The sequence below is a fragment of the Cannabis sativa genome, chromosome 2 (assembly GCF_029168945.1).
Source record: "Cannabis sativa cultivar Pink pepper isolate KNU-18-1 chromosome 2, ASM2916894v1, whole genome shotgun sequence".
In the NCBI taxonomy this organism is placed as follows: Eukaryota; Viridiplantae; Streptophyta; class Magnoliopsida; order Rosales; family Cannabaceae; genus Cannabis; species Cannabis sativa.
In genome coordinates this window covers 19,198,438-19,210,441 of record NC_083602.1, presented here as the reverse complement: position 1 = coordinate 19,210,441, position 12,004 = coordinate 19,198,438, and the positions used below count along the sequence as shown (strand labels likewise).

Genomic DNA, 12,004 nt, shown 5'->3' with positions numbered 1-12,004 from the left:
AAATCAATTAATTGAGTCTTACAAGCAGTTTGTCTCAACTAGTATGGGGACCATGAGCCTATATAACTGAGCTTCTAATAAGCAGATCTAGAATTTACCAAGTAAATTCATTAACTTATTAATTCCTCCTTGCACCACTATAGATTTAGAATTGCACTCTCAATTATATAGAACACTCTATATGTTTCATGATATAGATACGCTATGAGTTATCCATTATTATAATCCTAATAATCTATGATCCTCTATAGATGATTTACATTGAGTAGAGACAAAATTACTGTTACACCCTTCAATGTATTTTATCCTTAAAACACTTAGCAACTTATAAATGATATTTCAGTGAACTAATATAACCACTAAAATGAGCGCTCTATCATTTATCTCTTTTAAACCAAGCTAGTAGAAAATTATCGTTTCACTTTTATGTCCAGATAGAAGCTATATATTATGTATCTATGATTAGCGCTCCCACTCAATTGAACTACCATGTCCTTAATCTATATGTCACGAGAAGATCCATTGGTTGACTTTAACAAATGGATTGAAGAACACAAATAATACAATTGAACTAAAACCTAACCATCTCACAATTGAGATCATTTGATCTAAGATCAACTAGGTGATATTTAATCGAATATATATTACGGTAAATTTATCATATCTAGTTTTAGTTCAATATCGGTCTCTTCCGATACATACTCCATAGGAATACATTTAATCACACAATCTTGATTACTTTTCACTGTGCTGACAACACAATAAACAAGAATATCAATGCGATAAGGATTTGGATGAATTTATAAATAAAATAAATTAATAAATGATCACATGAACCAAATAACACATTAAACAAATAATAAAATTAAATCTGTTTCTTTATTGATAATTGAATAGAAAAGATTACATTGAAATAGAGCTTTATTTAAGGCACAAAGCCCAACAAAAATATGTTGACTAGGCAGATTGAATACGGTTGGATTTAATCAAAATTGTGTACTTTGATTGTGGGCAATTAACTGTGAATTAATTGCTTGATTCCTATTGTGGGAAGTTTTCCCATTTAGCTTGATACGATCCTCTGTCGAGATCTGCCAAACAAATATTTCCTTATTTGTGCACAAGGATAAAATGGGAAACCGAACTGGTCTTCCAGGAATACACTATCTCATCCTCACAGCCTCATGGTATTGGACATGCTTCCAGACACGAGCTGTCATTGGCAGAAGGTTATTCGATCACGGAACTGAAATACGTTTCTCGAATGTCTTGTCTAAATGGGCCTGACCCACTTTATCTTCATTGGGAACCCATTAGGGGGCCTTTGATACCGATTTGGATTCTACGTGTCTACTGCTAAAAACATGAATGACAGTATTTATTACATAATAAAGTATTTTATTCTTTCAATATAAAATCACAACCTCAAGTAAGAAAACAATTAAATAATAAATGAAAAATATTCCCAAAAAGGAAAGTTAGAATCTATTCATTCAAGTTTCTTTGTAGTAATAAGGAAACAAAATATATATAATGGGTGTGTTTGGAAAGCCACAATGTAATTGAATTTGTGTGGAATTAGAGGTAATTACACAATTTGGCATATTTGTCTGACCATGTAATTACACTTTAACTGTGTAATTGGAAGTAATTGAGGGGTTCCAATTACACTTTCCAATTCTCATGGCCCCTATGAGAATTGAATGTAATTACACTGTGTAATTACTAAAAACTTTCCATATTAAATATTAGCTACTATTTTCCCATCTAATTAGTAACTATTTTGCCAAACAAGATATTAGGAATTCATATGTAATTACCACCTCATATCCAAACACACCTTGCATTTTAAAATATAGTGTAATTACTAAACTGTGTAATTACCACCCTAATAATTACCTTACTTAGTAATTACACAGTTACTTCCAAACACATAGGCACAATGGTACACCTCTAGAAAATAAGTCTTTTTAAAAAATAATAAATTTAAATACTCAAAAATAAAAAGTCAATCATGAGAATTTAAATAAAGAAATTCAATATTTATTTAACCAATAAAACAATTTAAAAAACTTTTTACACCAAAACAAGGTCTCAACCTTATTTCCAAAATAAAGTACATAATTAATTTTATCATCTTTTCTAAATATGCCAACTAAAAACTTTACATATGTTTTGATAACACATTTCCAATCTTATTAAAGGCATTTTTTCTTGTAGTGTTAGTCATGAAAAGAGGCATAAGGCATTAAGACATTAAGGCATATTCATTAAGTTATTGAAGTCATTCATGTAGTTCAGAGAAAAACCTGGTAACAAATACTGGTTATTAGAAAATTGGGGATTGTTAGCAAGTTGTACATGATTGTGTATTCTTCTCTCATATGATGTAATTACGGATCGTTGCTGAACATCCAGAACTTGTACTCGAACCTGTTGGGTAAAACTAGAAAGAGTTAGAGAGATAACTATAAACTTAATTTAGGCCAATTAAATATAAAAGAAAAGTTAGAATTTCAAGCATACTATCACCATCCCAACTTGGGAGAAAAACAGAACTAAACCTGTAAAAGAGTAGAAATAGAAAAGATCATTTCAAACACTGTATGTACCTTGGATTTCCATTGCTAAGCATTGTTTGACCACACCTACGCCAGCAATGACTATCTTTTAGGATATTCAGTTGGCAAAAGTATATTTGATCCTCCAGCAGCCATCAAGGACAAAGCTGTTGTTTCAGTTGAGTTGTTCAATTTGTTACTGTGAAAGAGGAAAAAACAAAGCAGAACATAATTATGTACCATGCAAATACAGCTTTCTTTCTGCTTCTAAGTAAAATATACCTTCTTTCTGCTTAAGATTTTTCACAATCTTCATCTAACACAAATGATTTGTGTCACTCAATATTTGAAGTTGATGCCATATTTGTCCTTTTTACAGATTTTCTACGGTTGTAGTCAAAACAAAAATTTAAAAAATCGGAGGAAGAAGAAGCTGGAAAGTCTGGCAAGAAAGACCCAACAGAAGTACCAACAACATGTTGAGTCTCAGCGCGGTTAGGATCATACTTACCAATACTGTCTTGTTGAGGGCCAATAATGGGGTTAGGATTTAGTCCATACAAGTGAGAATTACTCAAGGGAAAATAATGGTGTTAGGATTTAGTCCATAAAAGTGAGAATTAGTCAAGGGAAGTGAACCTGAAAAGTCTTGCCTCGAAGAGTCTAAAGAAGTACTGCTTTGTTGAGTTGCAAATGTAGATCCATAAGCCATAAGGCATAACAGATTTTTCACTATTGTAGTCAAAACCAAAATTTGGAAAACTGGAGGGAAAAGAAGCTGGAAAGTCCAGCAAGAAAGACCCAATAGAAGTATGACTAATGAAACCCTATAAAGGAAATAAACCTTCGATTTGTATTTCCTTTGACAGCTTTTTTACCATACTTTCGCCAGCGGTAACCACCATCAAGTATGTCTAAATCAGTTTCAATTTGGATAACAATTTTTGGCTCACGAACAGCCGTTGAAGGCAAAGCTGTTGTTTGGATCATACCTCCTCCACTTACATCAAGCATTTATTCGTCAAATGAAAGCAGCTTCTGATGATGATGATGATGATGATGATCCAAGACCTGCTATACAGTTTGGAAGCGGTTTTGCATGATTATGATTACTCTCTTAAGTAGTTTCTTTTATTTGACCATCATATAATACTTCCACTCTTCTCTTCACAGTTTTGATGAGTGCATTAACAATAACTCCTCTGATATTCACTACCCTTTACCTGTTTTTGTCCATATTTTCTACAATTGTATCCATCTTCTGAAGTTCTAGCCCCAACTGAGCAGTTCAATTTCTTCATGTGAATGAGAGAGGAACAATGCAGAATATAATTATCTACAATGAAAATATTACCTTCTTTCCGCTTCTGATTTTTCATCAAACCCAAGTGAGTTTTTTCCCTCAATATCTGAAGATGATGCCATTTTTGTCTTTTCTTGTAAACACTGGTCTTGATTTTGTGATTCGAACAAAACTTCAGAGCATTCCAAACATCTCTGGCACTTTCATTACCCGCCATTTGAGCTTCAGCTCTCCAGTCATGGAGGATAACAGTAAATTCAGAAGCTGGTTGTCCTGTTCCAAGTTCAAGAATTTTTGGTTGATATTTTCCAAGAAATTCATCTTCATTATTCAGAAGGTTATTTGGGGGTAGCTGTGCTTGGACCAAATAGGTACTTCTCAAGCTCGTAACGATGCACAATTTCTAGAATCTTTTTCTGCCATGAAAGAAAGTTCGAAGAATTGAGCTTGACATCAAGCTCTTAAGGAAAGTTTTCCTCCATTAAAGACCTTCAGCAGCTTGTCAATGATCACGGCACTTCACAGTCCTGATAAAATAAATGAACGAGAGAAATTTTAGAGAATGAATGATCTTCAAAATGTATTAATGAAAACATGAGTGTGTTAAAGAGTTACAAGTTGTCAAAAAAGTACTTAGGTAAGTAACGAAATACCTTAACTGAAATATATTCCACCTGTCTTGTCCAAATCTGTAAGAATTTTCTTTTTTGCTTGAAATTCAAGAAAGTGACTTGACTAACCCAAAAACACAAAATTCCCACAAGTATTTTTTTTTATTCGCTCTATTAACCTTAACAAGTGAATAAATAAATGTAAAAAGAAATGTACCTGTTTAAGGGGAGAAGAACAAGATGTCAAAAGAAAAATGTATCTTTATTTATGTCACATGTAAAACAAAACCTGGTCTGCCAAAGCGCAAAGTAAAATTGTAGAGTTGAGCCCAAAATTGCTATATAATAATAGCTCATAAAATAAAGGCTTTTCGACCAATTTTTAATGTAATTTGTAAGCAGAAAACGAAACCGAACACAGTAAATTGCTACCATCCAAACGCCACCACCCATGTTCCATTTGGTGAATTTTGAAGCTCCAAGAAGAAATTAGAAATTCACCGGTAGACTTGACCCGAAATCGTATATATTTGCCTTGCCTCATTTACAAACTTCTTGGAGATGGAGAAAAAGAAAAAAAAAAAACTACTAAAATCTTCCAACGATCCGGTCGTATGATGATGATGATGATGTTGTATTAGCATCATAAATGATTTCATCGTCATTTCGTTCTTGTTTAGGTTGAATAAACCTTGTGCCATTTTCATGAACTGTTGCAGCAACAACAGATTTTCCACTGTTGTAGTCAAAACCAATATTTGGAAAACTGATGGGAAAAGACGCCGGAAAGTCTGGCAAGAAAGACCCAACAGAAGTACCAACAACATGTTCAGTTGCAGGGCGGCTAGGATTTAGTCCATAAGTCATGGGATTTTGTAAAGGAATGTTCATTTGGTAAAAGGAAGAAGGTCCATATCTGAAATCACTAGTACTGAAATTCCCAGGAAAATTTGGCCTCAAAAAATCATTGTTACAAAATTCTGGTTTTCTGTCAAACAAAGGCGTAAGACCATGAATTTGTGTTTCAGCTTTTGGAATGTTGGTGTTTCTTGGGTGAGAATTGATAGGAGTTTGTGTTATAGGTTGTGGATTATTAGGTCCAGCTGAGTTGATATGGTTATTGCTGTTTCTAGCAGCAGGCACATCATGGTTGTGTTTTCCCTCATATGTTGTAATAATAGCTTTTAGATCGCCTGAGGCTCTCTCCACATGCTTCCTTACTATACATCCAGCACTTGTGCATTTGTAGTAGCTCCTGTGGGAGTGAAACTATATTCTTATAAAAATAATTTACTGGGCTCTATAAAGTATAAAGAAAATTAAGTTCTTTTTTATATAAAGAAAAGTACATTGAAAACCTGTAAAGGAAGTACACCTTGGATTTGGATTTCCTTTAACAACTTTTTGACCATACTTACGCCACCGGTAACCATCTTCAAGTATGTCTGCATCAGTTTCTATTTGGATAACAATTTTTGGCTCTCGAACAGCCCTTGAAGGCAAAGTTGTTGTTTCAATTGATGAGCAGTTCAATTTCTTCCTGTGATGAAGAAATACAATTATGTGTAGGTATTTTTTACCAATACCACGTTAGTCCAAACAGTTACCAACTCTAAGGAGACTCCATATATCTTAGGTAAAATAGTAACTTTTGTTCATCTCCTCTGTTTTAACAAAAGTAATTGTACAATTATATTAAAGTAATTATAAAATAAAAAGATAGCTGTCCAATATATTAAAAAAATTATAACGTAAAAAAATTTATTGTCCAATATATTAATAGTGTTTCTTTTCGTTCTAATAATATGAAAATATTTGTAAAAGAAAAAAGAAAAAAAAAAACAGAAGCTCCCCACATATACTACATTTTGTTAAGCAGTCACTTTTAGTGAGCTTAATACTACCTTCTTTTTGCTTCAGGTTCTTCATCATCAAGTCCGTCACCCCTAAGCAACATGTTCCCCTTTTCATCATCATGACTAGAAGAAACTGTAGTTGAAACCTCAGGAGTATTTTCTCCCAATTCAATGGATTTTCCATGGATACTTGATAAAGGACCATTAGAAAGTTCATTTGGTGTTCCTGTAATTTCATTGGTACCATCATGATGATTGTTCTTCCTATCCAAAGATGATCCACCTTCAACTTTAACCGAAATCCCAGTTCCTCCACTTAGTTCAAGCATTTCATCAAAAAACAATGCTGCTGATGATGATCCAACTCCTGCTCTACGGTTTGGCTGAGGTTTTGCATGATTATGATTACTCTTATAAATGATTTCTGTTATTTGACCATCATGTGATCTTTCCACTTTCTTCTTCACCTGACAATTTGGATGTGTACATTTATAATAACTCCTGGGATATTCACTACCCTTTACCTGTTTTTGTCCATATTTTCTCCAATTATATCCATCTTCTGAAGTTCTCACCCCAACTGAGGGGTAATAGTCGACCTGGTTTCTTTCTGATATTGATGAGGTGGTGGTGTATTCTTCTGTCATATCATTTTTAATAACATTTGATGAATCGATAGAGTTTTTGGTGACAGCTTCCACTTCAATGCTCTCAAAAGCATCATTAGACTGAGAATATTCAAAAAAAAAAAAAAATGGATAACAAATGACTTTTGTATTGTATGTACATGTTTGGATTGAAATTTAAATTTAGGTTGTTTGAGAGCACATCACACTACAAGAATCATTTTTTTTAATTTGTTAATAACTTTGCAATAGTCTTCCCCTTTTACCTTTCTCTCTCTACATCTCACCCTAGTTTGCTTCCGCCGGCGTCTTCTGTTCTCCGATGTTGTTCGTTTTCCTTGGGTGAATTCACACTTGCTTTCGCTTCTGAACCCTAGTAAGATTCATTCCTTTTAATATTCTTGTATATCTTTTGAATGTCTTAATTTTATTTCATAAAATTTGTTCTAGGTATATCGTTTGAGGTAGAACGAAATATTGAATCAAAAAGGTAGAAGAGAAAGGCAGTGACTTCAATATGTATATTTTTGTATTCGTGCATGCAATGCAAAGTATGCTCATATGTTTTTCTGATCCAATTTTTCATTTCAAGTTAGTGTTAGATTTTGCCTCTATGACTAACATTTCTCTCTTCCCAACCTTTTCAGGTTTGGTCCTTTCGATCTCTTTCACATTCTATTTGCGCTATGTATAGGTTTTTTTAATTCATTTCTTTAATTATTTTGAGAATTTGGTATGTGATATTCTTGTTTTGTGCCACTGGTAAAGGGCTTTAGGGATTCAAATGCTTTAGTATACTCATCTAATTTTCTATGACCAAAAAACAGAGCACAAGGTCCTTGCATAAGTTGGAAAGTGGTGAGGAAGTCAATCAGGTTTGGTTTCTTAATTTAATAAGTGATTTTGTTGGGTTTGAATGGTGAATGAGGTTTAGAAAGCATCTTTGGACATTCTGATGAATATATACTAATAAATTTTTATATGCTATTAATGTAGGAAATGAGAACATCAGCTGGTTTTTGCATCAGTAGATGGTTAGCTGTTTACTTATCCAAGGTATAAATTTATACTCTATTCATTAAGAATTGAATTGTTGAATATTATTTGTTCAGGTCAGTTTCTGATTTGAAAAAAAAAAATTGATTCAGGGAGCAATGTTTCTTGACATGGGAAGACTATTCACATGCTATGACATTGGAATTCTCTGTTTATGTGGTAGCTTCTCTGAATACCACTTAACTGTTTTAATAAATTTTTAAGAATAAAATATATTCAAATTTAATAAGATTAGTAATGTGAAAAAATGAACAGGTCCCAATATATATATATATATATATATAAATATATATATATATATAGCTGAGATGTCACCCAAGCATCTCCATGGAGGTCTTATACAAAACTTAATTAGGTACGGTAAGAGATTAATTTCATCTTAATTCTGTATGAGATGATCCATAGACATCTACTCTGTACACCATCTATTCAATTTTATTAGAGTATGGCATATGCATTATAATAAAACTCTTTCCTTCCTTTTTGTGTTGAATGGTGATAATTCATATTGTTTGATGTTGTAGTATCCTTGAGGCTTAAGCAGTACTATAAGATGGATTCTAATTTTTCCTTTTAATTGGATGTGAAAAATTACAGTGATTAGTTGCTTCTAAACATCTTTGTATGATAATATTTATGGTCCAAAGATCGCCTTTATCATGAGAAGGGCTGACGACCAGGTTCTACTGCCAGAGAACTTCTAAGGCTCAATGCTATGATAAGTACATTTAGATTGGCACATCTATGCTTCAAGTCAATTATAAGATGCAAGAATGTAATTATTTTGCATTCCACTAATCTATTTTCTATCATGTCTACTTTCATTGTGTTTTCAGGTTTGCAAAATGAAGGTTTGTCTTTTATTATTTTGTTCATATTAGAAATAAACATTGAAGAATTTTGTTTTATTGAATGAGTAGTATATGTACAAGTTTATAGCAAGAAAAATCAACTAAGTATACACTTGTGCTACTTAATGATCAAGGGAACTTACTATTTTAATTATTCCTTTCATTCTTTCTTTCTAATGTCCTGCCACTTTTGTTTTTCACTGTTGTAGTAGTATGAGTTCTGATTTCAGATGTTTGGATTGAGAAAGTATGGAGCAGGGAGACAAATGTGGTAGATGATACAAGGTATAACATTGCTCTATTTACTTTATATGTTTTATTAATATTGGCTTTTGTTCACTCTAAAACACTTATTTTGAAAACTTTGGTGTATAAAATTCTTAATTATTTTTTTGTATCGTTAGAAGTTAAAGTTGGGCATGGATTTACCTCTTAAATTTAATTTTGTCTTTCATTTTATCATTTTATTATGTGCTTTTCTTTTTTTATAATTTGTAGTTTAGTGGTAAATATTAATGTTGAAACCTAGTTCTAATGAGAGAGTTTTTTATTGTGATAGATTATTGATAAGAATTTTTTTTGGAAGGAAGGCTGGCAGCTGGGGCAAAATAGCTCAAATAGAAGAAAATCATTAAATGAAGACTAAGCAATATATGAATATATAAATAAGAATATAGCTCTAACCTTATTTTCAAAAGTTTCGAATGAATTGGAGGACTCAAATCTTCCAGTGGTGGGAGACTGGAGAAATTAACAAATTAGTCTCTCTATAAATTAATCAATTAATTCAGTAATTGAAATGTGAACATTTTTTTTTATTACCGGACAGGATGATGAATTGAGCAATGAATCGAACAGAGCTGATGAGGGAGAGGGCAAAGGAGAAGACTCATTTATTTGAGTTTTATAAACATGAAAATCTCTTTTTTCAGAAAGGGTGACGCTCATTCTGCAGCCAGTGTTCCAACCCCTATTATGATCGTTGGGAGGGTCCGGAAGCAGAATCTCCCGACCGTCTGTAGAAGAGTGTGCGAAGACCTTTGGTACTTTTCCCATTGATACTGTTAATATGAAGAGAAAATATAATTTCATCGATGTTAAAGTAAGCCACTTTAACAACGATTTCCTTCCTCCTCTGTTCCTCAAAAGGTATCCACGCATACTCGATCAATTATTGTTCGTAGAATGATGTAATGACAATGGTGTTGAAGGTGGGCGTGGTTTAGATTCGTGTTTTCATGGAGTTTTAAAGAGTTTAGATTCCTCTTTTCATGAAGAAAAATGGAATAGAAAGAACGAGCTCAGCTTTTATTCTGCTAGTCACAGCGTAATGGTAACTCTTTCCATGTATATATATAGTTACCCTAGCCTTGTGGTGTACTTATAATTTTGTTTTTTAAGGAATACGTGTAAATTATTACATTAAATTATAATAAATTATCTTAATTTAAAAAAAAATTATAAGTCAAAAAAATTAACAAAATTAAATTCTTGTTAGTGATAAATTAATTATGTTGGAGAAATTAGCACTTTAGTAGCATTTATACGTGCTTTTCACTGATTGGTACAAATTGCATCCCTAAATATAATTTCAACAAAATTGATTCTAATATATTTAAAATTTCACATTTTAATTACATAAAATATCTAATACAGTAAAATAAACTGAATTTCATTAATTTCCAAAATTAAGACCAAAAAAAATTTGTGCAATGAATTAAAATCAAAAGTAAAAATATTTATTATTATTATTATTAATTAAAAATTTTAAAAACCTTAAATAAAACTATGAATGGATATTAGGTTTTTTTTAATTAAATCTGTTTAAAATCATTTTTATTTTGTACGTGGATTTGAATTTTACAACATTATTCTTAAAATTAATAATTAATTTTTTTAATATATCAATTATATGTTTTATGTAATCAAATAGAAATATAAATAAATTAAGTAATATTATAAGAAACCAACAAAACCAACTAAAATGTATTAAAAAAATATAATATAATTATTATCTCAAATTAGATATAATATTATCTTTTATTTTGAGGTGAGTATTTACGTACTATATATTCGCACGAATGAATTTTTAAAATATATTTTCATTTATATTTATTCCACTAATTTTATTATGATAGGTAAATATACCATGATAGTTTTTCTTTTTATTTTTCTGTTTTTTTATATTAATATATTTATATATGGTGTTTAAATTTAAAAAAAATATTTATTACTTAATAAAAAAAATTAATTATACTTATGTACGTAATTTAAAATTAACTAGGTAAATGTTACGTGCAATGCACTTATTTCCAAATTTTAGAAAAATATAGGTGCCGTTTGGTAACACTTTTGTTTTTTAATTTTTTAATCACAAAATGAAAGTAAAATTTTGTTTTTAAAAAATTTATTTTTGAAAAACAAAAATGCGTTCTGTAATCACTTTTGTTTTTCAATTTTAAAAACAGAAAACAAAAGTGTGTTCTGTAAAGTTCATTTTTATTTTTATTTTTTGATTTTATTTAAGTCGGGTCTAGGTCCGAGGTCGGATTCAGGTTCAAGTCAAAAGTCGGGTTTAGCGCCAGGGCCGTAAGGAGGGGATTTGGGTCTGGGTCTGTTCGTAATCTAAAAGATTCATTAAGAAAAAAAACTGTTTAAAAAAATATTAAAAGTAATTTTTTTTGTTTTTAAAATTTTGATTTCTAATTGTAAAATTGAAAAGTAAAAACAGTTTTATAGAACATGTTTTTTAAAAATATTTCACTTTTCTACTTTTAAAAACAGAAAATTGATTAAAAAAGTATTACCAAACGCCATCATAGTGTGTAATCAGTTTATCATACAATCAATTTCTTATTACAACTATTTCAATTTAAAATATAAAATAAATAATAATAAAGTTATAAATTTAAGTTTCTTTAAATAAATTATACATAATTTTTTTTTATTTTAATACGTATTTTAAATTTAAATTTAAATTTCTTTATATAAAATATTTACATAATTTTTATTTTTAAATATATATAATAATATTATAAAATTAATAAAAATTATTCTGTTAATTAATAAGATATTTTGTTAAGTTAACGTAGAAACCGTATCGTTAAACTAAAAATTCTGTTACAGAATAGATATATATC

At 30.7% G+C, this 12,004-nt stretch overlaps 1 protein-coding gene and 1 long non-coding RNA gene across 3 annotated transcripts; one reads left to right on the top strand and one right to left on the bottom strand.

Annotated features, from left to right (window-relative positions):
• Nucleotides 1-3,225: 3,225 nt before the first annotated feature.
• Nucleotides 3,226-10,025, bottom strand: LOC115720869 (probable WRKY transcription factor 33). The gene is made up of 5 exons (XM_061110242.1): nucleotides 9,687-10,025; nucleotides 9,549-9,605; nucleotides 6,380-7,059; nucleotides 5,851-6,015; nucleotides 3,226-5,730 (listed from the first exon to the last, which is right to left on the bottom strand). The coding sequence occupies exons 1-5, from the start codon at nucleotides 10,023-10,025 to the stop codon at nucleotides 5,064-5,066; spliced, it is 1,908 nt and encodes a 635-aa protein (XP_060966225.1). The 3' UTR covers nucleotides 3,226-5,063.
• Nucleotides 7,066-10,188, top strand: LOC115720871 (uncharacterized). 2 transcript variants are annotated; one of them, XR_009686168.1, is made up of 5 exons: nucleotides 7,066-7,333; nucleotides 7,605-7,832; nucleotides 7,954-8,013; nucleotides 8,106-9,149; nucleotides 9,694-10,188. It is a non-coding gene; the product is annotated as an uncharacterized LOC115720871 (long non-coding RNA). The 2 variants fall into 2 exon arrangements; XR_009686167.1 differs by having other exon boundaries at nucleotides 7,066-7,832.
• Nucleotides 10,189-12,004: the final 1,816 nt, after the last annotated feature.

Excerpts from the sequence above, each read along its gene's own strand:
- LOC115720869 (XM_061110242.1), bottom strand. The coding sequence starts at position 10,025 with ATGCGTGGATACCTTTTGAGGAACAGAGGAGGAAGGAAATCGTTGTTA. Across the intron at positions 7,060-9,548 it reads TCGAAACTTTTGAAAATAAG|TCTAATGATGCTTTTGAGAG; the intron begins GTTAGAGCTATA and ends GAATATTCTCAG. Across the intron at positions 5,731-5,850 it reads AAAGGAAATCCAAATCCAAG|GAGCTACTACAAATGCACAA; the intron begins GTGTACTTCCTT and ends TCACTCCCACAG.